The 27516-nt window shown below is 50.1% G+C and overlaps 1 protein-coding gene across 1 annotated transcript in view; it reads right to left on the bottom strand.

Annotated features, from left to right (window-relative positions):
• The window catches only part of LOC144773650 (uncharacterized), a 98614-nt gene that overhangs the window by 59183 nt on the left and 11915 nt on the right, over nucleotides 1–27516 (bottom strand). The window contains exon 2 of the mRNA XM_078658799.1: nucleotides 667–717. Coding sequence (XP_078514925.1) covers nucleotides 667–717 — 51 coding nt within the window. The remainder of the gene's footprint in view (nucleotides 1–666; nucleotides 718–27516) is intronic.

Below are 27516 nucleotides of genomic sequence, written 5' to 3' on the forward strand. Positions count from 1 at the left end.
ACTCCCACAGTTATTTTGTCTAAACGAGTAGATCCTATATAGATTTATAGGATCTACACGACAACCCATCTTCCTTGTTGGCCTTCGTGACTCATGCTTGTCTTCCTAGCATTGTCTTTAGCAGGTCTTTCTGGCTTGCTGTATCTGCTGGAGAGTTTCCATGTTGTGTAATGTCATAGAGTTCTTTCAAGTTTCCATGGCTTTCTGCTTTCTGGGCTTCTGTCTCAAAACTATTGATGAAACTTTGCTTCTCTGCTCTGACGCGTCTCCTTCCCTCCTTGTTGGTTTTGGTGTGTTTGTCTTGAGCTTCCGCTTGTTCTGTTCTTGTATAGCTGGTCTTGACTGCAGCTTTCCCTTCTCTGCTCTAACAAAATCTTAATTACATATCTACATCGTGTGGATGGATATTTACTAACACATATCTAAACGTCAAACACCTTTATAATCAAATCAACACTGTATTGTTGTATACTTGCTAACTGGAGCTTGGACAGCTATTACATTTATAGGATATTGGTGGTTAGTGCTACTGGTGCTCTTTTGAAAACTAGCATGCGCTGTACTGTGCATTATCCTGAGTGGGACTCTCCAGGTTACTTCCCTTGGAGTGGGATGTGGCTCCTTCATGTGGTGACCATAGGGCAGATCTGCGTTGTTTCAACTCACCTCCACCGGCAGCTTCACCTCCTCCGTGGCCGCCATGATCATCATGATGGTCTGAAAAGGAATGGAAAGCACAGAAATTTCAAACTATTGATCCACCTGTACATCTTAGCTCATAATTGTATTCCCTTTATGAATGTATAATACAAATACAAATGTGGTTTAACGTTTGATACCAGTTGCACACCTTACTATCGCTTCAGTTGTAAGTAGTACTAAGTCACTTGCATCATAGTAACATGTCCGCTCTCTTCTCAGCAGCCGAAGAAATGTCAATATCATACCAATAAATACACTTTTATTTTATTGTGGTTCCTAAACACTACAGGACTTCATTTCTGATTGACCAAGTGAAATACAATTGTGGTGGTCTGATGTTAATCCTGTCCCTGTCCCTTTCCCCCAAAACCATTATGGCCTCCTCTCAGGTATACAAGTTAACACTCTCAGCAGAATCCATTGTAAGAGATTTACCTGAACCATCACCTGCCCTGGAGAGACAGGTGTGTCTCACACACAAGTGCCACTTCATCCTTCCCACCTTACACACCCATGACATCCTCCTCTTTGTGTCTTTCTCTGGAACATGCGGTACTCCAACTGCTTCAGACATGTTATTTGCTCATACTGACCATGTTTGAAGGAAGTGGGCATCTCTGACATTTTAAGCCTCCCTTTAACATCTTGGCTCCAGAGATAAAAAGGCGAAGATGAATTACTTAGCCAAGGAGTCCTCGGGTGGAGACCAATGAGGTCACAGAGTGAGAATGGGATTCGAAATGTTGGAAATAGGAGGTATGATGGTGTTTTCTGACCAAGTAGAGGTACTTTGTTTTTGACACTAACATTGTTACCTGATTAGGTGGCAGAGGGATAAACCAGTTAAAGGTAGAGGGCACAGGTAGGGGAGTCCCAAGTTAGTAATAGTTACAAATGTGTACGAAGATCACAGTATAAAGCTGCAGGCTCAGTAATAGTGTGGAGGAAGGAAAAGGGTGCCTTTAACCCTTTAGTACAGAAGCTGGTGGATGAATGTGTGATTTAATAAGGTATCTAGAGACCCCAGTGCCCCTGTGAACTTCAATAGGCTATGACAAAGGTCTCCAAGCACCAAGGTCTTAGTGGACAAGTGTGAACAAACCTTCCTTCCACACTCCCTCCCTCTGTGACAATACATACGAAGAGGGGTTAGACATACCCTTCTGCTACTTACCCTTTTACCCCACTTCATAATTTTAGGATGAGTTGCAACACAGTGCTGGTGAATACATACACATTTACCTAATCATAAATAAGTGTGAATGGTGGACATGGCAGCAAAGTCAAAGTTAGAAAAAGCTCCGGTAAAAGGGACTCCTGCCCATGTGATGTATCCAGCAGTGTGATAAGAGCACGTGCAGGTAAAGGTACTCCTGCCCATGTGATGTATCCAGCAGTGTGATAAGAGCATCTGCAGGTAAAGGTACTCCTGCCCATGTGATGTATCCAGCAGTGTGATAAGAGCATCTGCAGGTAAAGGTACTCCTGCCCATGTGATGTATCCAGCAGTGTGATAAGAGTATGTGCAGGTAAAGGTACTCCTGCCCATGTGATGTATCCAGCAGTGTGATAAGAGCACGTGCAGGTAAAGGTACTCCTGCCCATGTGATGTATCCAGCAGTGTGATAAGAGCACGTGCAGGTAAAGGGACTCCTGCCCATGTGATGTATCCAGCAGTGTGATAAGAGCATCTGCAGGTAAAGGTACTCCTGCCCATGTGATGTATCCAGCAGTGTGATAAGAGCAGGTGCAGGTAAAGGGACTCCTGCCCATGTGATGTATCCAGCAGTGTGATAAGAGCACGTGCAGGTAAAGGTACTCCTGCCCATGTGATGTATCCAGCAGTGTGATAAGAGCATGTGCAGGTAAAGGTACTCCTGCCCATGTGATGTATCCAGCAGTGTGTTAAGAGCATGTGCAGGTAAAGGGACTCCTGCCCATGTGATGTATCCAGCAGTGTGATAAGAGCACGTGCAGGTAAAGGTACTCCTGCCCATGTGATGTATCCAGCAGTGTGATAAGAGCATGTGCAGGTAAAGGGACTCCTGCCCATGTGATGTATCCAGCAGTGTGATAAGAGCATGTGCAGGTAAAGGGACTCCTGCCCATGTGATGTATCCAGCAGTGTGATAAGAGCACGTGCAGGTAAAGGTACTCCTGCCCATGTGATGTATCCAGCAGTGTGTTAAGAGCATGTGCAGGTAAAGGGACTCCTGCCCATGTGATGTATCCAGCAGTGTGATAAGAGTATGTGCAGGTAAAGGGACTCCTGCCCATGTGATGTATCCAGCAGTGTGTTAAGAGCATGTGCAGGTAAAGGGACTCCTGCCCATGTGATGTATCCAGCAGTGTGATAAGAGTATGTGCAGGTAAAGGGACTCCTGCCCATGTGATGTATCCAGCAGTGTGATAAGAGCACATGCAGGTAAAGGTACTCCTGCCCATGTGATGTATCCAGCAGTGTGATAAGAGCATGTGCAGGTAAAGGGACTCCTGCCCATGTGATGTATCCAGCAGTGTGATAAGAGCACGTGCAGGTAAAGGTACTCCTGCCCATGTGATGTATCCAGCAGTGTGATAAGAGCATGTGCAGGTAAAGGGACTCCTGCCCATGTGATGTATCCAGCAGTGTGATAAGAGTATGTGCAGGTAAGGGACTCCTGCCCATGTGATGTATCCAGCAGTGTGATAAGAGTATGTGCAGGTAAAGGGACTCCTGCCCATGTGATGTATCCAGCAGTGTGATAAGAGCATCTGCAGGTAAAGGTACTCCTGCCCATGTGATGTATCCAGCAGTGTGATAAGAGCATCTGCAGGTAAAGGTACTCCTGCCCATGTGATGTATCCAGCAGTGTGATAGGAGCATGTGCAGGTAAAGGGACTCCTGCCCATGTGATGTATCCAGCAGTGTGATAAGAGCATGTGCAGGTAAAGGTACTCCTGCCCATGTGATGTATCCAGCAGTGTGATAAGAGTATGTGCAGGTAAAGGTACTCCTGCCCATGTGATGTATCCAGCAGTGTGATAAGAGCACGTGCAGGTAAAGGTACTCCTGCCCATGTGATGTATCCAGCAGTGTGATAAGAGCACGTGCAGGTAAAGGTACTCCTGCCCATGTGATGTATCCAGCAGTGTGATAAGAGCATCTGCAGGTAAAGGGACTCCTGCCCATGTGATGTATCCAGCAGTGTGATAAGAGCATGTGCAGGTAAAGGGACTCCTGCCCATGTGATGTATCCAGCAGTGTGATAAGAGCATGTGCAGGTAAAGGGACTCCTGCCCATGTGATGTATCAAGCGGTGTGATAAGAGCATGTGCAGGTAAAGGGACTCCTGCCCATGTGATGTATCCAGCAGTGTGATAAGAGCATGTGCAGGTAAAGGGACTCCTGCCCATGTGATGTATCCAGCAGTGTGATAAGAGTATGTGCAGGTAAAGGTACTCCTGCCCATGTGATGTATCCAGCAGTGTGATAAGAGCACGTGCAGGTAAAGGTACTCCTGCCCATGTGATGTATCCAGCAGTGTGATAAGAGCACGTGCAGGTAAAGGTACTCCTGCCCATGTGATGTATCCAGCAGTGTGATAAGAGCACGTGCAGGTAAAGGTACTCCTGCCCATGTGATGTATCCAGCAGTGTGATAACAGTATGTGCAGGTAAAGGGACTCCTGCCCATGTGATGTATCCAGCAGTGTGATAAGAGCATGTGCAGGTAAAGGGACTCCTGCCCATGTGATGTATCCAGCAGTGTGATAAGAGCACGTGCAGGTAAAGGTACTCCTGCCCATGTGATGTATCCAGCAGTGTGATAAGAGCACGTGCAGGTAAAGGGACTCCTGCCCATGTGATGTATCCAGCAGTGTGATAAGAGCACGTGCAGGTAAAGGGACTCCTGCCCATGTGATGTATCCAGCAGTGTGATAAGAGCATGTGCAGGTAAAGGGACTCCTGCCCATGTGATGTATCCAGCAGTGTGATAAGAGTATGTGCAGGTAAAGGTACTCCTGCCCATGTGATGTATCCAGCAGTGTGATAAGAGTATGTGCAGGTAAAGGGACTCCTGCCCATGTGATGTATCCAGCAGTGTGATAAGAGTATGTGCAGGTAAAGGGACTCCTGCCCATGTGATGTATCCAGCAGTGCGATAAGAGCATGTGCAGGTAAAGGGACTCCTGCCCATGTGATGTATCCAGCAGTGTGATAAGAGTATGTGCAGGTAAAGGTACTCCTGCCCATGTGATGTATCCAGCAGTGTGATAAGAGCATGTGCAGGTAAAGGGACTCCTGCCCATGTGATGTATCAAGCAGTGTGATAAGAGCATGTGCAGGTAAAGGGACTCCTGCCCATGTGATGTATCCAGCAGTGTGATAAGAGCACGTGCAGGTAAAGGTACTCCTGCCCATGTGATGTATCCAGCAGTGTGATAAGAGCATTGCAGGTAAAGGTACTCCTGCCCATGTGATGTATCCAGCAGTGTGATAAGAGCATGTGCAGGTAAAGGTACTCCTGCCCATGTGATGTATCCAGCAGTGTGATAAGAGCATCTGCAGGTAAAGGTACTCCTGCCCATGTGATGTATCCAGCAGTGTGATAAGAGCATCTGCAGGTAAAGGTACTCCTGCCCATGTGATGTATCCAGCAGTGTGATAAGAGCATCTGCAGGTAAAGGTACTCCTGCCCATGTGATGTATCCAGCAGTGTGTTAAGAGCATGTGCAGGTAAAGGGACTCCTGCCCATGTGATGTATCCAGCAGTGTGATAAGAGCACGTGCAGGTAAAGGTACTCCTGCCCATGTGATGTATCCAGCAGTGTGATAAGAGCATCTGCAGGTAAAGGTACTCCTGCCCATGTGATGTATCCAGCAGTGTGATAAGAGCATGTGCAGGTAAAGGGACTCCTGCCCATGTGATGTATCCAGCAGTGTGATAAGAGCATGTGCAGGTAAAGGGACTCCTGCCCATGTGATGTATCCAGCAGTGTGATAAGAGCATGTGCAGGTAAAGGTACTCCTGCCCATGTGATGTATCCAGCAGTGTGATAAGAGCATGTGCAGGTAAAGGGACTCCTGCCCATGTGATGTATCCAGCAGTGTGATAAGAGTATCTGCAGGTAAAGGGGCTCCTGCCCATGTGATGTATCCAGCAGTGTGATAAGAGCATCTGCAGGTAAAGGTACTCCTGCCCATGTGATGTATCCAGCAGTGTGATAAGAGCATGTGCAGGTAAAGGGACTCCTGCCCATGTGATGTATCCAGCAGTGTGATAAGAGTATGTGCAGGTAAAGGGACTCCTGCCCATGTGATGTATCCAGCAGTGTGATAAGAGCATCTGCAGGTAAAGGTACTCCTGCCCATGTGATGTATCCAGCAGTGTGATAAGAGCATCTGCAGGTAAAGGTACTCCTGCCCATGTGATGTATCCAGCAGTGTGATAAGAGCATCTGCAGGTAAAGGTACTCCTGCCCATGTGATGTATCCAGCAGTGTGATAAGAGCATCTGCAGGTAAAGGTACTCCTGCCCATGTGATGTATCCAGCAGTGTGATAAGAGCATCTGCAGGTAAAGGGACTCCTGCCCATGTGATGTATCAAGCAGTGTGATAAGAGCATGTGCAGGTAAAGGGACTCCTGCCCATGTGATGTATCCAGCAGTGTGATAAGAGCATGTGCAGGTAAAGGGACTCCTGCCCATGTGATGTATCCAGCAGTGTGATAAGAGTATGTGCAGGTAAAGGGACTCCTGCCCATGTGATGTATCCAGCAGTGTGATAAGAGTATGTGCAGGTAAAGGTACTCCTGCCCATGTGATGTATCCAGCAGTGTGATAAGAGCATCTGCAGGTAAAGGTACTCCTGCCCATGTGATGTATCCAGCAGTGTGATAAGAGCATGTGCAGGTAAAGGGACTCCTGCCCATGTGATGTATCAAGCAGTGTGATAAGAGCATGTGCAGGTAAAGGTACTCCTGCCCATGTGATGTATCCAGCAGTGTGATAAGAGCATCTGCAGGTAAAGGTACTCCTGCCCATGTGATGTATCCAGCAGTGTGATAAGAGCATGTGCAGGTAAAGGGACTCCTGCCCATGTGATGTATCAAGCGGTGTGATAAGAGCATGTGCAGGTAAAGGGGCTCCTGCCCATGTGATGTATCCAGCAGTGTGATAAGAGTATGTGCAGGTAAAGGGACTCCTGCCCATGTGATGTATCCAGCAGTGTGATAAGAGCATCTGCAGGTAAAGGTACTCCTGCCCATGTGATGTATCCAGCAGTGTGATAAGAGCATGTGCAGGTAAAGGGACTCCTGCCCATGTGATGTATCCAGCAGTGTGATAAGAGCATGTGCAGGTAAAGGGACTCCTGCCCATGTGATGTATCCAGCAGTGTGATAAGAGCACGTGCAGGTAAAGGGACTCCTGCCCATGTGATGTATCCAGCAGTGTGATAAGAGGATGTGCAGGTAAAGGTACTCCTGCCCATGTGATGTATCCAGCAGTGTGATAAGAGCATCTGCAGGTAAAGGTACTCCTGCCCATGTGATGTATCCAGCAGTGTGATAAGAGCATGTGCAGGTAAAGGGACTCCTGCCCATGTGATGTATCCAGCAGTGTGATAAGAGCATCTGCAGGTAAAGGTACTCCTGCCCATGTGATGTATCCAGCAGTGTGATAAGAGCATCTGCAGGTAAAGGGACTCCTGCCCATGTGATGTATCCAGCAGTGTGATAAGAGCATCTGCAGGTAAAGGTACTCCTGCCCATGTGATGTATCCAGCAGTGTGATAAGAGTATGTGCAGGTAAAGGTACTCCTGCCCATGTGATGTATCCAGCAGTGTGATAAGAGCATGTGCAGGTAAAGGGACTCCTGCCCATGTGATGTATCCAGCAGTGTGATAAGAGCACGTGCAGGTAAAGGTACTCCTGCCCATGTGATGTATCCAGCAGTGTGATAAGAGCATCTGCAGGTAAAGGGACTCCTGCCCATGTGATGTATCCAGCAGTGTGTTAAGAGCATGTGCAGGTAAAGGTACTCCTGCCCATGTGATGTATCCAGCAGTGTGATAAGAGCACGTGCAGGTAAAGGTACTCCTGCCCATGTGATGTATCCAGCAGTGTGATAAGAGCATCTGCAGGTAAAGGGACTCCTGCCCATGTGATGTATCCAGCAGTGTGATAAGAGCACGTGCAGGTAAAGGTACTCCTGCCCATGTGATGTATCCAGCAGTGTGATAAGAGTATGTGCAGGTAAAGGTACTCCTGCCCATGTGATGTATCCAGCAGTGTGATAAGAGCATCTGCAGGTAAAGGTACTCCTGCCCATGTGATGTATCCAGCAGTGTGATAAGAGCATCTGCAGGTAAAGGGACTCCTGCCCATGTGATGTATCCAGCAGTGTGTTAAGAGCATGTGCAGGTAAAGGTACTCCTGCCCATGTGATGTATCCAGCAGTGTGATAAGAGTATGTGCAGGTAAAGGGACTCCTGCCCATGTGATGTATCCAGCAGTGTGATAAGAGCATGTGCAGGTAAAGGTACTCCTGCCCATGTGATGTATCCAGCAGTGTGATAAGAGCACGTGCAGGTAAAGGTACTCCTGCCCATGTGATGTATCCAGCAGTGTGATAAGAGTATGTGCAGGTAAAGGTACTCCTGCCCATGTGATGTATCCAGCAGTGTGATAAGAGCATCTGCAGGTAAAGGTACTCCTGCCCATGTGATGTATCCAGCAGTGTGATAAGAGCATGTGCAGGTAAAGGGACTCCTGCCCATGTGATGTATCAAGCAGTGTGATAAGAGCATGTGCAGGTAAAGGGACTCCTGCCCATGTGATGTATCCAGCAGTGTGATAAGAGCACGTGCAGGTAAAGGTACTCCTGCCCATGTGATGTATCCAGCAGTGTGATAAGAGTATGTGCAGGTAAAGGGACTCCTGCCCATGTGATGTATCCAGCAGTATGGCAAGAGCACCTGCATGTAAAGGAGCTCCTGCCCATGTAATGTGTCCGGCATGGTGATAAGAGAATGTGCAGGTAAAGGGACTCCTGCCCATGTGATGTATCCAGCAGTGTGATAAGAGCATGTGCAGGTAAAGGGGCTCCTGCCCATGTGATGTATCCAGCAGTGTGATAAGAGCACGTGCAGGTAAAGGTGCTCCTGCCCATGTGATGTATCCAGCAGTGTGATAAGAGTATGTGCAGGTAAAGGTACTCCTGCCCATGTGATGTATCCAGCAGTGTGATAAGAGCATCTGCAGGTAAAGGTACTCCTGCCCATGTGATGTATCCAGCAGTGTGATAAGAGCATGTGCAGGTAAAGGTACTCCTGCCCATGTGATGTATCCAGCAGTGTGATAAGAGTATGTGCAGGTAAAGGTACTCCTGCCCATGTGATGTATCCAGCAGTGTGATAAGAGCATCTGCAGGTAAAGGGACTCCTGCCCATGTGATGTATCAAGCAGTGTGATAAGAGCATCTGCAGGTAAAGGTACTCCTGCCCATGTGATGTATCCAGCAGTGTGATAAGAGCATGTGCAGGTAAAGGGACTCCTGCCCATGTGATGTATCCAGCAGTGTGATAAGAGCACGTGCAGGTAAAGGTACTCCTGCCCATGTGATGTATCCAGCAGTGTGTTAAGAGCATGTGCAGGTAAAGGGACTCCTGCCCATGTGATGTATCCAGCAGTGTGATAAGAGCATCTGCAGGTAAAGGTACTCCTGCCCATGTGATGTATCCAGCAGTGTGATAAGAGCACGTGCAGGTAAAGGGACTCCTGCCCATGTGATGTATCCAGCAGTGTGATAAGAGCATGTGCAGGTAAAGGGACTCCTGCCCATGTGATGTATCCAGCAGTGTGTTAAGAGCATGTGCAGGTAAAGGTACTCCTGCCCATGTGATGTATCCAGCAGTGTGATAAGAGCATCTGCAGGTAAAGGGACTCCTGCCCATGTGATGTATCAAGCAGTGTGATAAGAGCATCTGCAGGTAAAGGTACTCCTGCCCATGTGATGTATCCAGCAGTGTGATAAGAGCATGTGCAGGTAAAGGGACTCCTGCCCATGTGATGTATCCAGCAGTGTGATAAGAGCACGTGCAGGTAAAGGTACTCCTGCCCATGTGATGTATCCAGCAGTGTGTTAAGAGCATGTGCAGGTAAAGGGACTCCTGCCCATGTGATGTATCCAGCAGTGTGATAAGAGCATCTGCAGGTAAAGGTACTCCTGCCCATGTGATGTATCCAGCAGTGTGATAAGAGCATCTGCAGGTAAATGTACTCCTGCCCATGTGATGTATCCAGCAGTGTGATAAGAGCATCTGCAGGTAAAGGTACTCCTGCCCATGTGATGTATCCAGCAGTGTGATAAGAGTATGTGCAGGTAAAGGGACTCCTGCCCATGTGATGTATCCAGCAGTGTGATAAGAGCATGTGCAGGTAAAGGGACTCCTGCCCATGTGATGTATCCAGCAGTGTGATAAGAGCACGTGCAGGTAAAGGTACTCCTGCCCATGTGATGTATCCAGCAGTGTGTTAAGAGCATGTGCAGGTAAAGGTACTCCTGCCCATGTGATGTATCCAGCAGTGTGATAAGAGCATCTGCAGGTAAAGGTACTCCTGCCCATGTGATGTATCCAGCAGTGTCATAAGAGCATGTGCAGGTAAAGGTACTCCTGCCCATGTGATGTATCCAGCAGTGTGATAAGAGTATGTGCAGGTAAAGGTACTCCTGCCCATGTGATGTATCCAGCAGTGTGATAAGAGCATGTGCAGGTAAAGGGACTCCTGCCCATGTGATGTATCAAGCAGTGTGATAAGAGCATCTGCAGGTAAAGGTACTCCTGCCCATGTGATGTATCCAGCAGTGTGATAAGAGCATGTGCAGGTAAAGGGACTCCTGCCCATGTGATGTATCCAGCAGTGTGATAAGAGCATGTGCAGGTAAAGGGACTCCTGCCCATGTGATGTATCCAGCAGTGTGATAAGAGCACGTGCAGGTAAAGGTACTCCTGCCCATGTGATGTATCCAGCAGTGTGTTAAGAGCATGTGCAGGTAAAGGGACTCCTGCCCATGTGATGTATCCAGCAGTGTGATAAGAGCATCTGCAGGTAAAGGTACTCCTGCCCATGTGATGTATCCAGCAGTGTGATAAGAGCATCTGCAGGTAAAGGTACTCCTGCCCATGTGATGTATCCAGCAGTGTGATAAGAGCATCTGCAGGTAAAGGTACTCCTGCCCATGTGATGTATCCAGCAGTGTGATAAGAGCATGTGCAGGTAAAGGGACTCCTGCCCATGTGATGTATCAAGCAGTGTGATAAGAGCATGTGCAGGTAAAGGGACTCCTGCCCATGTGATGTATCCAGCAGTGTGATAAGAGCATGTGCAGGTAAAGGGACTCCTGCCCATGTGATGTATCCAGCAGTGTGATAAGAGCACGTGCAGGTAAAGGTACTCCTGCCCATGTGATGTATCCAGCAGTGTGATAAGAGTATGTGCAGGTAAAGGGACTCCTGCCCATGTGATGTATCCAGCAGTATGGCAAGAGCACCTGCATGTAAAGGAGCTCCTGCCCATGTAATGTGTCCGGCATGGTGATAAGAGAATGTGCAGGTAAAGGGACTCCTGCCCATGTGATGTATCCAGCAGTGTGATAAGAGCATGTGCAGGTAAAGGGGCTCCTGCCCATGTGATGTATCCAGCAGTGTGATAAGAGCACGTGCAGGTAAAGGTGCTCGTGCCCATGTGATGTATCCAGCAGTGTGATAAGAGTATGTGCAGGTAAAGGTACTCCTGCCCATGTGATGTATCCAGCAGTGTGATAAGAGCATCTGCAGGTAAAGGTACTCCTGCCCATGTGATGTATCCAGCAGTGTGATAAGAGCATGTGCAGGTAAAGGTACTCCTGCCCATGTGATGTATCCAGCAGTGTGATAAGAGTATGTGCAGGTAAAGGTACTCCTGCCCATGTGATGTATCCAGCAGTGTGATAAGAGCATGTGCAGGTAAAGGGACTCCTGCCCATGTGATGTATCAAGCAGTGTGATAAGAGCATCTGCAGGTAAAGGTACTCCTGCCCATGTGATGTATCCAGCAGTGTGATAAGAGCATGTGCAGGTAAAGGGACTCCTGCCCATGTGATGTATCAAGCAGTGTGATAAGAGCATGTGCAGGTAAAGGGACTCCTGCCCATGTGATGTATCCAGCAGTGTGATAAGAGCATGTGCAGGTAAAGGGACTCCTGCCCATGTGATGTATCCAGCAGTGTGATAAGAGCACGTGCAGGTAAAGGTACTCCTGCCCATGTGATGTATCCAGCAGTGTGTTAAGAGCATGTGCAGGTAAAGGGACTCCTGCCCATGTGATGTATCCAGCAGTGTGATAAGAGCATCTGCAGGTAATGGTACTCCTGCCCATGTGATGTATCCAGCAGTGTGATAAGAGCATCTGCAGGTAAAGGTACTCCTGCCCATGTGATGTATCCAGCAGTGTGATAAGAGCATCTGCAGGTAAAGGTACTCCTGCCCATGTGATGTATCCAGCAGTGTGATAAGAGTATGTGCAGGTAAAGGGACTCCTGCCCATGTGATGTATCCAGCAGTGTGATAAGAGCATGTGCAGGTAAGGGACTCCTGCCCATGTGATGTATCCAGCAGTGTGATAAGAGCATGTGCAGGTAAAGGGACTCCTGCCCATGTGATGTATCCAGCAGTGTGATAAGAGCACGTGCAGGTAAAGGTACTCCTGCCCATGTGATGTATCCAGCAGTGTGTTAAGAGCATGTGCAGGTAAAGGTACTCCTGCCCATGTGATGTATCCAGCAGTGTGATAAGAGCATGTGCAGGTAAAGGGACTCCTGCCCATGTGATGTATCCAGCAGTGTGATAAGAGCATGTGCAGGTAAAGGGACTCCTGCCCATTTGATGTATCAAGCGGTGTGATAAGAGCATGTGCAGGTAAAGGGACTCCTGCCCATGTGATGTATCCAGCAGTGTGATAAGAGCATCTGCAGGTAAATGTACTCCTGCCCATGTGATGTATCCAGCAGTGTCATAAGAGCATGTGCAGGTAAAGGTACTCCTGCCCATGTGATGTATCCAGCAGTGTGATAAGAGTATGTGCAGGTAAAGGTACTCCTGCCCATGTGATGTATCCAGCAGTGTGATAAGAGCATGTGCAGGTAAAGGGACTCCTGCCCATGTGATGTATCAAGCAGTGTGATAAGAGCATCTGCAGGTAAAGGTACTCCTGCCCATGTGATGTATCCAGCAGTGTGATAAGAGCATGTGCAGGTAAAGGGACTCCTGCCCATGTGATGTATCCAGCAGTGTGATAAGAGCATGTGCAGGTAAAGGGACTCCTGCCCATGTGATGTATCCAGCAGTGTGATAAGAGCACGTGCAGGTAAAGGTACTCCTGCCCATGTGATGTATCCAGCAGTGTGTTAAGAGCATGTGCAGGTAAAGGGACTCCTGCCCATGTGATGTATCCAGCAGTGTGATAAGAGCATCTGCAGGTAAAGGTACTCCTGCCCATGTGATGTATCCAGCAGTGTGATAAGAGCATCTGCAGGTAAAGGTACTCCTGCCCATGTGATGTATCCAGCAGTGTGATAAGAGCATCTGCAGGTAAAGGTACTCCTGCCCATGTGATGTATCCAGCAGTGTGATAAGAGTATGTGCAGGTAAAGGGACTCCTGCCCATGTGATGTATCCAGCAGTGTGATAAGAGCATGTGCAGGTAAAGGGACTCCTGCCCATGTGATGTATCCAGCAGTGTGATAAGAGCACGTGCAGGTAAAGGTACTCCTGCCCATGTGATGTATCCAGCAGTGTGTTAAGAGCATGTGCAGGTAAAGGTACTCCTGCCCATGTGATGTATCCAGCAGTGTGATAAGAGTATGTGCAGGTAAAGGGACTCCTGCCCATGTGATGTATCCAGCAGTGTGATATGAGCATGTGCAGGTAAAGGGACTCCTGCCCATGTGATGTATCCAGCAGTGTGATAAGAGCATCTGCAGGTAAAGGTACTCCTGCCCATGTGATGTATCCAGCAGTGTGATAAGAGCATGTGCAGGTAAAGGTACTCCTGCCCATGTGATGTATCCAGCAGTGTGATAAGAGTATGTGCAGGTAAAGGGACTCCTGCCCATGTGATGTATCCAGCAGTGTGATAAGAGCATCTGCAGGTAAAGGTACTCCTCCCCATGTGATGTATCCAGCAGTGTGATAAGAGTATGTGCAGGTAAAGGGACTCCTGCCCATGTGATGTATCCAGCAGTGTGATAAGAGCATGTGCAGGTAAAGGTACTCCTGCCCATGTGATGTATCCAGCAGTGTGTTAAGAGCATGTGCAGGTAAAGGGACTCCTGCCCATGTGATGTATCCAGCAGTGTGATAAGAGTATGTGCAGGTAAAGGGACTCCTGCCCATGTGATGTATCCAGCAGTGTGATAAGAGCACATGCAGGTAAAGGTACTCCTGCCCATGTGATGTATCCAGCAGTGTGATAAGAGCATGTGCAGGTAAAGGTACTCCTGCCCATGTGATGTATCCAGCAGTGTGATAAGAGCATCTGCAGGTAAAGGTACTCCTGCCCATGTGATGTATCCAGCAGTGTGATAAGAGAATGTGCAGGTAAAGGGACTCCTGCCCATGTGATGTATCCAGCAGTATGGCAAGAGCACCTGCATGTAAAGGAGCTCCTGCCCATGTAATGTGTCCGGCATGGTGATAAGAGAATGTGCAGGTAAAGGGACTCCTGCCCATGTGATGTATCCAGCAGTGTGATAGGAGCATGTGCAGGTAAAGGGGCTCCTGCCCATGTGATGTATCCAGCAGTGTGATAAGAGCACGTGCAGGTAAAGGTACTCCTGCCCATGTGATGTATCCAGCAGTGTGATAAGAGCATGTGCAGGTAAAGGTACTCCTGCCCATGTGATGTATCCAGCAGTGTGATAAGAGCATCTGCAGGTAAAGGTACTCCTGCCCATGTGATGTATCCAGCAGTGTGATAAGAGTATGTGCAGGTAAAGGGACTCCTGCCCATGTGATGTATCCAGCAGTGTGATAAGAGCACGTGCAGGTAAAGGGACTCCTGCCCATGTGATGTATCCAGCAGTGTGATAAGAGCACGTGCAGGTAAAGGGACTCCTGCCCATGTGATGTATCCAGCAGTGTGATAAGAGCATGTGCAGGTAAAGGGACTCTTGCCCATGTGATGTATCCAGCAGTGTGATAAGAGCACGTGCAGGTAAAGGTACTCCTGCCCGTGTGATGTATCCAGCAGTGTGATAAGAGCACGTGCAGGTAAAGGGACTCCTGCCCATGTGATGTATCCAGCAGTGTGATAAGAGTATGTGCAGGTAAGGGACTCCTGCCCATGTGATGTATCCAGCAGTATGGCAAGAGCACCTGCATGTAAAGGAGCTCCTGCCCATGTAATGTGTCCGGCATGGTGATAAGAGCATGTGCAGGTAAAGGGACTCCTGCCCATGTGATGTATCCAGCAGTGTGATAAGAGTATGTGCAGGTAAAGGTACTCCTGCCCATGTGATGTATCCAGCAGTGTGATAAGAGCACATGCAGGTAAAGGTACTCCTGCCCATGTGATGTATCCAGCAGTGTGATAAGAGCATGTGCAGGTAAAGGGACTCCTGCCCATGTGATGTATCCAGCAGTGTGATAAGAGCACGTGCAGGTAAAGGTACTCCTGCCCGTGTGATGTATCCAGCAGTGTGATAAGAGCATGTGCAGGTAAAGGGACTCCTGCCCATGTGATGTATCCAGCAGTGTGATAAGAGCATGTGCAGGTAAAGGTACTCCTGCCCATGTGATGTATCCAGCAGTGTGATAAGAGCATCTGCAGGTAAAGGTACTCCTGCCCATGTGATGTATCCAGCAGTGTGATAAGAGCACGTGCAGGTAAAGGGACTCCTGCCCATGTGATGTATCCAGCAGTGTGATAAGAGCATGTGCAGGTAAAGGGACTCCTGCCCATGTGATGTATCCAGCAGTGTGATAAGAGCACGTGCAGGTAAAGGTACTCCTGCCCATGTGATGTATCCAGCAGTGTGATAAGAGCATGTGCAGGTAAAGGGACTCCTGCCCATGTGATGTATCCAGCAGTGTGATAAGAGCACGTGCAGGTAAAGGTACTCCTGCCCATGTGATGTATCCAGCAGTGTGATAAGAGCACGTGCAGGTAAAGGGACTCCTGCCCATGTGATGTATCCAGCAGTGTGATAAGAGTATGTGCAGGTAAGGGACTCCTGCCCATGTGATGTATCCAGCAGTATGGCAAGAGCACCTGCATGTAAAGGAGCTCCTGCCCATGTAATGTGTCCGGCATGGTGATAAGAGCATGTGCAGGTAAAGGGACTCCTGCCCATGTGATGTATCCAGCAGTGTGATAAGAGCATCTGCAGGTAAAGGGGCTCCTGCCCATGTGATGTATCCAGCAGTGTGATAAGAGCACGTGCAGGTAAAGGTGCTCCTGCCCATGTGATGTATCCAGCAGTGTGATAAGAGCATGTGCAGGTAAAGGGACTCCTGCCCATGTGATGTATCCAGCAGTGTGATAAGAGCATCTGCAGGTAAAGGTACTCCTGCCCATGTGATGTATCCAGCAGTGTGATAAGAGCATCTGCAGGTAAAGGGACTCCTGCCCATGTGATGTATCCAGCAGTGTGATAAGAGCATGTGCAGGTAAAGGGACTCCTGCCCATGTGATGTATCCAGCAGTGTGATAAGAGCATGTGCAGGTAAAGGGACTCCTGCCCATGTGATGTATCCAGCAGTGTGATAAGAGCACGTGCAGGTAAAGGTGCTCCTGCCCATGTGATGTATCCAGCAGTGTGATAAGAGCATGTGCAGGTAAAGGGACTCCTGCCCATGTGATGTATCCAGCAGTGTGATAAGAGCACGTGCAGGTAAAGGTACTCCTGCCCATGTGATGTATCCAGCAGTGTGTTAAGAGCACGTGCAGGTAAAGGGGCTCCTGCCCATGTGATGTATCCAGCAGTGTGATAAGAGCACGTGCAGGTAAAGGGGCTCCTGCCCATGTAATGTGTCCGGCATGGTGATAAGAGCATGTGCAGGTAAAGGGACTCCTGCCCATGTGATGTATCCAGCAGTGTGATAAGAGCACGTGCCGCTAGAGGGAAATCTGCCCCAGCGATATGTCCAGAAGTGTGGTGAGAGCACGTGCAGGTAAAGGGACTCCTGCCACCAGTTGTCCCTGGCAGTGTGCCCACCTGATGTATCGGAGGTAGGGTAAGAGTACATGCAGGTAAAGGGACTCCTGCCACCAGTTGTCCCTGGCAGTGTGCCCACCTGATGTATCGGAGGTAGGGTAAGAGTACATGCAGGTAAAGGGACTCCTGCCTGCCTGATTTGTCCAGCTGTGTGGTATGAGCACGTGCAGGTACAGGGACTCCTACCCACGTGATGTATCAGCGGTGAGTTAAGAGCACATGCAAGCAAAGGGCCTACTGCCCACGTGATGCATCCAGCGGTGTGGTAAGAGGTCATGCAGGTAAAGGGACTCCTGCCAAGATAGCCAAACCCAACATTTGAGACTTAGAGAATATTTGACCAAAAAATGCTCTGGGTCACGATAGGAGCCTGGGATCAACCTGCTCGTTGACCTTCCCGAGTGCATTGCTGGTTGGCATGCTCCTGCTACATTCTTGTCTGCAGCACAGCAAAACCAAAGGGGATGATGGACTGAGTGTTGATCATTGCAAGCACTCACCCCCAGTCAAGTGATCTGGGTTTAATCCATCATCTTTCTTTAGCTCACTCCGCCACCCCAGTTCAGACATGGCCATATGCAAATCAGTCTGACTCTGTTGCCTCATGGGAACAGTCCAGCCCGAACTGCCAAGCCAGGTCTTCCCTGGACCGGAAACAAGCATCCTGGGACCGGTTTCGGGTTCATAACCCTCATCAGCCAGGCTATCTTGAATCCAGTGGTAGAGTGAGCAAGGGACCCACATCTGGGTATACCCTGCCAATGTGTGTCTTTTACATTCTTGTCTGCAGCAGCAAATTTTGCTCAGCGTCTCACTGCAGAAGGAGTATCTGGATTCATGGAGCCATTGTCGGCTACAGCCTGCAGCTTTGCCCTGCTGGAGATCTTTGACTCCCAAAAAAAGACAAAGTCCAAATGAGGGATTCTTCACTGCAACTTTTACAGCAGTGCCCGACAACTATGCCTCCTCCATAGACACTGACAGCTGCCTTGCCACGCTGAACTTTACCTTCTCAGCTATTTTTTTGCAAAATGTCTGTTAGGAACGAAGGTAACCAATCCATTTGTTGTATCCGACGTGTGTTTCATCGTGGTCGGCCATAACTTTTGGCTTTGCCCCACTTGTGTTCACCTAGAAGTTCGCAGGTTGGCACTTTGATATCTAAGGCACTAGATTTCAAGTTAAACTTTACAGTAAGGTCATCGGCTGATTAAATACTGTATTGGGGCTGTTGGTCTATAGTGTGTCCACAATATTCACTTCAATCTGCACAAACGGTTGCCCTCACGGACCTAACCAGAGGCAACAAAAGCTGAAGAATGTATTTGAGCTTTCCACATGCCATGTTTGTTTTATTATCTGGGAAATCAACAGTAAGAACCAGCCCAGCAGATCTTAAAATAGGCCCATAAATAGCTAAAAAACAAGTTCAACCCAAGCACTGGCCAGTCAGACCAGCCCATCGGGCACTGGGGGCCTCATTTAGGTCAGTCTCACCCTGTACATGAATGAGGCAGAACAGGCAGGACGCTACAGTCACCATATGTTTTTATGCAGTGATTGTTGAATGTTTATACGTAGTACAAGCTGAGCAGTCTGTCATGCCTTTACCCAGTAGTAGCGAGCGGGGTGAGATAGCCTGCTCTCACTCAGGAACATGGAGTGAGAGAAGTGCGCACTAAAGGAGGGGGTGCGGAGGTCAGATCTGAGGTTATGCGCAGTAGTGTTGCGCTAAAGGGTGGAGCGTGGAGGGAAGCTCTGAGGTTGTGTGCGCTAGTGCTGCTCTAAAGGGTGGGGCATGGAGGGAAACTCTGAGGTTGTGTGCGCTAGTGCTGCACTAAAGGGTGTGGCGTGGAGGGAAGCTCTGAGGTTGTGTGCGCTAGTGCTGCACTAAAGGGTGGAGAGTGCGGTGTAAAGGGAAGCTCTGAGGTTGTGTGCACTAGTGCTGCACTAAAGGTTGTGGCGTGGAGGGAAGCTCTGAGGTTGTGTGCGCTAGTGCTGCACTAAAGGGTGGGGGGTGGAGGGAAGCTCTGAGATTGTGTGCGCTAGTGCTGCACTAAAGGGTGGAGAGTGCGGTGTGAAGGGAAGCTCTGAGGTTGTGTGCACTAGTGCTGCACTAAAGGGTGGAGCGTGGAGGGAATCTCCAAGGTTGTGTGTGCTAGTGCTGCACTAAAGGGTGGGGCATGGAGGGAAGCTCTGAGGTTGTGTGCGCTAGTGCTGCACTAAAGGGTGGAACGTGGGGTGTGAAGGGAAGCTCTGAGGTTGTGCGCACTAGTGCTGCACTAAAGGGTGGAGCGTGGAGGGAAGCTCTGAGGTTGTGCGCGCTAGTGCTGCACTAAAGGGTGGATCGTGGAGGGAAGCTCTGAGGTTGTGTGCGCTAGTGCTGCACTAAAGGGTGGAGCGTGGAGGGAAGCTCTGAGGTTGTGTGCGCTAGTGCTGCACTAAAGGGTGGGGGGTGGAGGGAAGCTCTGAGATTGTGTGCGCTAGTGCTGCACTAAAGGGTGGAGAGTGCGGTGTGAAGGGAAGCTCTGAGGTTGTGTGCACTAGTGCTGCACTAAAGGGTGGAGTGTGGAGGGAAGCTCTAAGGTTGTGTGCGCTAGTGCTGCACTAAAGGGTGGGACATAGAGGGAAGCTCTGAGGTTGTGTGCGCTAGTGCTGCACTAAAGGGTGGAGCGTGGGGTGTGAAGGGAAGCTCTGAGGTTGTGTGCACTAGTGCTGCACTAAAGGGTGGAGCGTGGAGGGAAGCTCTGAGGTTGTGTGCGCTAGTGCTGCACTAAAGGGTGGAGCGTGGAGGGAAGCTCTGAGGTTGTGTGCACTAGTGCTGCACTAAAGGGTGGAGCGTGGGGTGTGAAGGGGAGCTCTGAGGTTGTGCGCACTGGTGTTGCGCTAAAGGGTGGAGCGTGGAGGGAAGCTTTGAGGTTGTGTGTGCTAGTGCTGCACTAAAGGGTGGGGCGTGGAGGGAAGATCTGAGGTTGTGTGCGCTAGTGCGGCACTAAAGGGTGGAGCATGGAGGGAAGCTCTAAGGTTGTGTGTACTAGTGCTGCACTAAAGTGTGGAGCGTGGGGTGGGAAGGGAAGCTCTGAGGTTGTGCGCACTAGTGTTGCGCTAAAGGGTGGAGCGTGGAGGGAAGCTCTGAGGTTGTGCGCGCTAGTGCTGCACTAAAGGGTGGAGCGTGGAGGGAAGCTCTGAGGGTGTGTGTGCTAGTGCTGCACTAAAGGTTGGAGCGTGGGGTGTGAAGGGAAGCTCTGAGGTTGTGTGCACTAGTGCTGCACTAAAGGGTGGAGGGAAACTCTGAGGTGGCTCATGCTAGTGCTGCACTAAAGGGTGAGGCGTGGAGGGAAGCTCTGAGGTTGTGTGCGCTAGTGCTGCACTAAAGGGTAGGCACCCTATTAAAGATGCAAGACGGGGTGGGCACCCATCCCCAAAGACAAACCTCAGAAATGGCAGATGTGCGGGGTGGGCACCCACGAAGGACACCACTACGGGATTGGCTTCCGTCTGTCTGCAACAAAACACGGCACGCAAGTTCCTGGTGGGGTAGGTACCCGCGAGGACGGCTACCAATGCGGGTAAAAGTGCAGGGTGGGCACCTGCACCAAAAATGAAGCAAGGGGTGGTCCCTTTTTCTTCCACAGCAGCGCGACGCTGCTGAGAGCCTCCTTGAGCCCGTCAAGCGCTGTAAGGACAAATAAAGCGCTCCCAAGCGCTAGGGTCTCCAAAAGTTCAGGGAAAGTCCAGCAAGAGTCCCTAGGAAGGCAGGGGGGGCAAAGGCTGGGCCAAGGGGCCAGCTCACAGGGATCTCCAGGCAGGGAGGCGGTCCCCAGTGGCGGTCCTCCTGGCGCCCAGCAGCAGCAGCAGGCCCCCCTCAAGTTAGAATCAGGAAGAAGGTTTTTGCATGGGGTCACAGCCCCTTCTTATACACAGAAATCCTTTGTCTCAGGCTGCAGGGTTAAGGGAAAAACCTGATGCAGCTGGTTTTGGAGCACTCTGTTGTGCTCAGCCCCTCTCCCCATTCAGAGGACAGGATAGGGTCATCAGTTGCACCACAGGGGGCGGAGCCAGCATTGTGGAGGGAAAGCCCAGCCCCATTCAGGTCCCAGGTGCACTCCTCCTTCCAATCAATATGCAGATGTCTACACTCACCACCGGGGCAGACCCATATGACTCCTGAAGCCAGGCACACCAGCCAGCTCCAGCCAATCACAAGCCAGACAGTCAATTCACATTTATTACACAGACATGCTTTAGGAAGTGGGGTCACCAGTTCCCCGGGGGTAGCTTGGTACGAGCAGGTAGGCACCCGAAAGCTTAGGTGTAAAATGATCATACAGCACACACATTCACTGAGGGTGTAAACGCACACAATGACTGACACCACACCAGTGAGGTTGATTAAAATCAATAAGCTTTACCTAAGATCAAGATCACATCTGGGAAATCATTTAGAGCAAATCAATAATCACAGTTGCAGTAACTCATTAAAGGATCTCATCGGGGGAGCAAAGGGAGCAGTTCATTAATCAAAGTAGCATGTTCCAATAGCTGTTTCATTAAAGTAATAAACATTTCCTTACTCAGCAATAAACATTTCATTGAGTGACTAAAGGCATTCAGGAACCACTGCATTAGGCTGGGGTAACACATTCCCTGAAGCAGGAGTAAAACATTTCATCATCCAAGAATAAACATCTCCTTATGTAGGTATAACCATCTCATTAGTCTCATTAATCAGGAATCCCCAGGTCACAAGGCTGAAATATCACTTCATCGGGTACAAGCAAACATCCTGGCAGGTAATAATAAACAGGCCATCCGGCAGGGAAGAACATTTCATTAGGCAAGTTAAGCATTTCATTAGGCCAGAACAAAATTTTATCAGGCAAGGATGAGCATGTAAACTTCCTACCGGCCTTGGGTCCCCCCAACATGGGGTTATCTCTGCTAAACTCAGGACCCAAATATGTCTTTCAGGGCTCTGGCCCAGGTCCGGTACGTTAATGGGCCAATTAGGGCCAACGGGGCCCAACTTCAGCATCCCCAGGGGAGGAGCGAACTCGGGGCCTCCTCCGGCCATCCGCCCTCCTCCCCGGGGATTTACCTTCTCCTCGGCCCCTTGCGGCGGGTCGGTAAGCTGGGGGAGGGCTCGTGCTCTTCCCAGAGCCCTCCAGTGTGTGGTGAGCCGCTCAGGGGAGAGGGAGGGCTCTTGCTGGTCCTAGAGCCCTCCGATGTGTACCACTCTGTTGGGGGGCGGCTGCGGGCACAGCAGGGCTACATGGGGCCCCGATCCGCTAGTGTAGCTGGGCGGGGGGGGTCTAACACTCCTCCAGGCCCCGTCCGTGTGGGTTCTCGGGCTGATTCTGTCTCGTCCGGGTGCTGGGCCAATCAGGGGCCTCGCCTGAAGGGGCACGGCCGGCCGACCAATGGACGCACACACAGGCGGGGGCACGGCCTGTGATGTGGCTGGGATCCCCCGTCATGTGGTGCGGGTTGGCGAGGCGTCGACGGGCCTAAAGAGGCCTAGTGCGGCCTATCAGTAGCTCGCGGCGGCCTTCCCAAGGTTCCGGGGGCCGCCGCTGGGACTCGGCACGTTCGGGCCGGGCTGCGGCGGTGATTCCGGCCCACAGCAATGCGGCGACGGCCCTCTCCTGGTACCGAGGGCCGCCGAGGTGGATGATAGGGCTACCGGCGCCAGTAAGGGTGCTGAGCCACGGCGGGGCAGGGAGGTTCTGAGGGCTCCCGCACTATAGCGGTAAGTCGGGCGGCGCTTCTGGGGACACAGCGCTCAAGGGATAGTGCTCGGAGCTCAAGCTGGAGCAGCGCTTGGGGGAGTCAACAGGTCGGCAAGTTCCAGCGCTGCTCATGGGCACAGTAGGAGAGCGCTGGGTAGGTAATGCAGGCAAGGTAGCAGTTAGGCAGTTCAGGAAGCTAAGCTAGGAAGGATGAGCGCTTAGCAACTCAGTCAGTTTAGCCAGGGGGATGAGGCAGGACAGCGCTGGGGACACAGGTTGAGGCAAGGGGGTGCAGAGATGGCACAGCCCAGTACCTGGTTTATCCCCAGTAGTCCTGGTTGCATAAGAAAGTGTTCTTCTCGGCGCTTGGTGGTTCTAGCACCCTTGGTAGGCAGTTGCTTGAAGGTGGGGGGTTGAGTTGAAGGCTGCTGACAGGATTCCTCAGCAGGTCACTGCAGGTGGTCCCTGGGTTCCCCTCCCGCCGGGCCAGATCAGTGGGCTAGTTCAGTGTTCCTCACACAGCTTGGTGGGCAGTGCCTAAACACTCTCACCCCCAGTGGTATAGGTTCCTGACTAGGCCCTACCACCTATGTTTCCTGCGTAGGTCCCCCCCCAGGTCAGTGATGCCCCAACTGACTAAAAACGTTCCCTCCTTTCTTTATATATGCCCAGGTCAGGTGACCACACTCTAACGCAGCAAAAGCAGACCCCTCCCCTCTTCTAGAAGGTTCCAGGAGCTTCCCTACTCTAACTATGGGCAGGCAAGGCAGGCTGTATTGCAAAAATGTTTAAGGGTTCCAGCCAGCTCCTGGTAACTAGGGTGCTACTAAAAAGACCACGCTGCAGTAGCAGGGGCCTATGGCAGCCATGTTTGAAGTAGAAAGCACCTGCACCTTAGCATTGCTTAGCAATGGGAAGGCACTCGGAGACCTAAGGCCAACGAAAAGAAGGTGGTAAAAATGAGGCAAGGGCGAAAAAAATAGCGAAAGACCACCATAGGGCTGACAGGTCTAACACATGCCATCTTCTAGAAGTGGCACTTCCACACTATACATATTAACGCCGCACGCATCATCGTGCAGCATTCAATCTCACGAGTTCGCACATACCAAACTCGACCCTGCACTCCCCACGCATCAGGAACTACCATGGACACACACATTCCCCATGCATTCCTATGGGAGGGCAGGCCTACCTCACAACGTGCACTCAGAGTGCGCACGCACTTTACACTGGGACACAGTGTTAAAGTGCGCGGAAGCCAAAAATAACTAACTCCAAGTCACATACCAAAGCAAAAACCTTAGGGGTGAACCTGCCAAAAGGGCCAAATCCAACATGCACTAAAGGGTGGGGTGTGGTGGGAAGCTCTGAGGTTGCACTTGCTAGTGCTGCCCTAAAGGGCAGGGCGTGGAGGGAAGCTCTGAGGTTGTGTGCACTAGTACTGTGCTAAAGTACAGGGTGTGGAGGGAAGCTCTGAGATTGTGTGTGCCGATACTGCGCTAAATGGAGGGGCATGGAGGGAAGCTCTGAGGTTGTGTGCTCTAGTACTGCACTAAATGGAGGGAAGCTCTGAGGTGGCTCATGCTAGTGCTGCACTAAAGGGTGGGGCATGGAGGATGTTCTGAAGTGTGTGCATCAGTGCTGCACTAAATTGTGGGGTGTGGAGGATCTTCTGAGGTTGCGCATGCTAGTACTGCACTAAAGTATGGGGCGAGGAGGGAAGCTCTGAGGTTGTGTGCGCTAGTAATGCACTAAAGAGCGGGGCGTGAGGGAGGCTCCGCTAAAGGGCAGGACGCTCTGAAGTCGTGCAATTCCCAGCAGGTTCACAAGTTTGGGCTGTGAGTGGGTCATGGCTGCATGTCCAGCATCACAGGTCCTGCTGGACGAGGGGTTTTGGTGCAGAGGACTGTGGCATGAATGCACCGCTTGGCATTCTGTGCACTGCTCTCCCTCATAGGGGGCAGGCAGAATGGCTGTGTGTGACGCTATGGTGAGTGATCTTTGCAGAGAGTTGTGCAGAAAGAGGAGGGACTAGTTTACCTCTTGGAGTTCAGCCCATGCACATATGTAAACCAGCTAAAGGCTGTCACCTGACAGCTGAGAGCCCGGATGGTGTCCTGTGGCCAATCCACCATTAGTGCTGCCTACAAGCCAATGACTGAAATAGGGGGCGCATTATATGCTTTTCTTTGAGTGACAACTCAACAGAGCAATGGCAGAAGAGGGCTGACCCAAAGTCTCTTTCTATGCATGTAATGTCTTGTATTATATTTTAGGTCTGGCTTTGGACAGCCTTGGCTATCTCACCAGCTTAATCTTCTACATATTTAATAAATATACATTTATTCACACATATATACAAGGGTTTACGGTCAGCTCTCTTCATCCATTGGTCTCATCAAGTCCATTCATATATTCCTTATACCCCCCCCCCCGCTCCCACACACACACTCACAGCAGTGGGTCAGCATTCTATACCCATTGGCTGCCTTGAACTGAAAATTATGACATTTTGCCAGATCACCTGCTCACAGGCACTTAAAAACATGCACGATACAGTTCCAGATCTTGTGTGCCATGGGCGCTTGTATTTTTTATATGCTAGTAAAATATTTTAGATTATTGGATATGTTGTAGGATTAATAAAATTAGCTGCACACTTTCGATTTCTCTAAGATGATATACATGATCTACCTTCTTGCATGGGCTTCCAGACAGCCCTCTTCATCCATGGTCTTTCTTGAGTAATTCACATTTTGCTTCTGACCATCCCAGCATGCACTGTGGAGCCATGGGACAGCCCACTTGAGTCCTCAGCCCCCTTCACTGTGCGTGGTGCCCCTCTGCTCAAAGGGTTCTTGCACCAAGAAATAGTCCCCTTACCTGTCCCTGACTATTGTGCTGATGTATGCTTGTTTTTTTTTATTGTGCGTTAGCCCGGTCGCTCTCCAGACTCTGATGCCCAACTTCTGCCACTGGGCGCAGTCGATGAGCCATGTCTGGGAGATGAATGGTGAGTGGGTTTTAATCCATTTGAAATATACAGAATGTGTGTGGCCATGTGCATGCGCTGGTTGACCACTTTATTGCTTCATTACAAAAACATTCAAAGAAAGCCTCATGTCTATACGCATGCTCAGGCTGACATTAATATAAATGATCTTTTAATGTGGAGCTACAAAATATTTTTTTTAAACTAGGAATGGCAAAGCCAATGGCTGGCAGTCAACTCCAGGACTAATGGCTTTGCCAATCCTTTTTTATTGTAGACATCAGTGTGTGCAAACAGCTATAGGTGCCTCTGGCTCGGATCTAAAAACATGGGGCTAAGAGCATCAGTAGGTCATGCTGCCAAGAGCATCGGAAGGTCATGTTGCCAAGAGCATCAGTAGGTCATGCTGCCAAGAGCATCAGTAGGTCATGCTGCCAAGAGCATCAGTAGGTCGTGTTGCCAAGAGCATCAGTAGGTCATGCTGCCAAGAGCATCGGAAGGTCATGCTGCCAAGAGCATCAGTAGGTCGTGTTGCCAAGAGCATCAGTAGGCCATTCTCCCAAGAACATCAGTAGGTCATGCTGCCAAGAGCATCAGTAGGACATGCTGCCAAGAGCATCGGAAGGTCATGCTGCCAAGAGCATCAGTAGGTCGTGTTGCCAAGAGCATCAGTAGGCCATTCTCCCAAGAACATCAGTAGGTCATGCTGCCAAGAGCATCAGTAGGCCATGCTGCCAAGAGCATCAGTAGGTCGTGTTGCCAAGAGCATCAGTAGGTCGTGTTGCCAAGAGCATCAGTAGGCCATGCTGCCAAGAGCATCAGTAGCTCGTGTTGCTAAGAGCATCAGTAGGTCGTGTTGCCAAGAGCATCAGTAGGCCATGCTGCCAAGAGCATCAGTAGGCCGTGCTGCCAAGAGCATCAGTAGGTCGTGTTGCCAAGAGCATCAGTAGGTCGTGCTGCCAAGAGCATCAGTAGGTCATGCTGCCAAGAGCATCAGTAGGGCATGCTCCCAAGAACATCAGTGGGACATGCTCCCAAGAACATCAGTAGGTCATGCTCCCAAGAACATCAGCAGGTCATGCTGCCAAGAGCATCAGTAGGTCATGCTCCCAAGAACATCAGTAGGTCATGCTCCCAAGAACATCAGTAGGTCATGCTCCCAAGAGCATCAGTAGGTCATGCTCCCAAGAACATCAGTGGGACATGCTCCCAAGAACATCAGTAGGTCATGCTCCCAAGAACATCAGCAGGTCATGCTGCCAAGAGCATCAGTAGGTCATGCTCCCAAGAGCATCAGTAGGTCATGCTCCCAAGAACATCAGTAGGTCATGCTCCCAAGAACATCAGTGGGACATGCTCCCAAGAGCATCAGTAGGTCATGCTCCCAAGAACATCAGTAGGTCATGCTCCCAAGAACATCAGTGGGACATGCTCCCAAGAACATCAGTAGGTCATGCTCCCAAGAACATCAGTAGGTCATGCTCCCAAGAGCATCAGTAGGTCATGATACCAAGAGCATCAGTAGGTCATGCTGCCAAGAGCATCAGTAGGCCATGCTTCCAGAGCATCAGTAGGTCATGCTGCCACGAGCATCAGTAGGCCATGCTGCCAAGAGCATCAGTAGGCCATGATTCCAGAGCATCAGTAGGTCATGCTCCCAAGAGCATCAGTAGGTCATGCTGCCAAGAGCATCAGTTGGTCATGCTGCCAAGAGCATCAGTAGGCCATGCTGCCAAGAGCATCAGTAGGGCATGCTCCCAAGAACATCAGTAGGACATGCTCCCAAGAACATCAGTAGGTCATGCTGCCAAGAGCATCAGTAGGACATGCTCCCAAGAACATCAGTAGGA

The sequence above is a fragment of the Lissotriton helveticus genome, chromosome 8 (genome assembly GCF_964261635.1).
Source record: "Lissotriton helveticus chromosome 8, aLisHel1.1, whole genome shotgun sequence".
Lineage (NCBI taxonomy): Eukaryota > Metazoa > Chordata > Amphibia > Caudata > Salamandridae > Lissotriton > Lissotriton helveticus.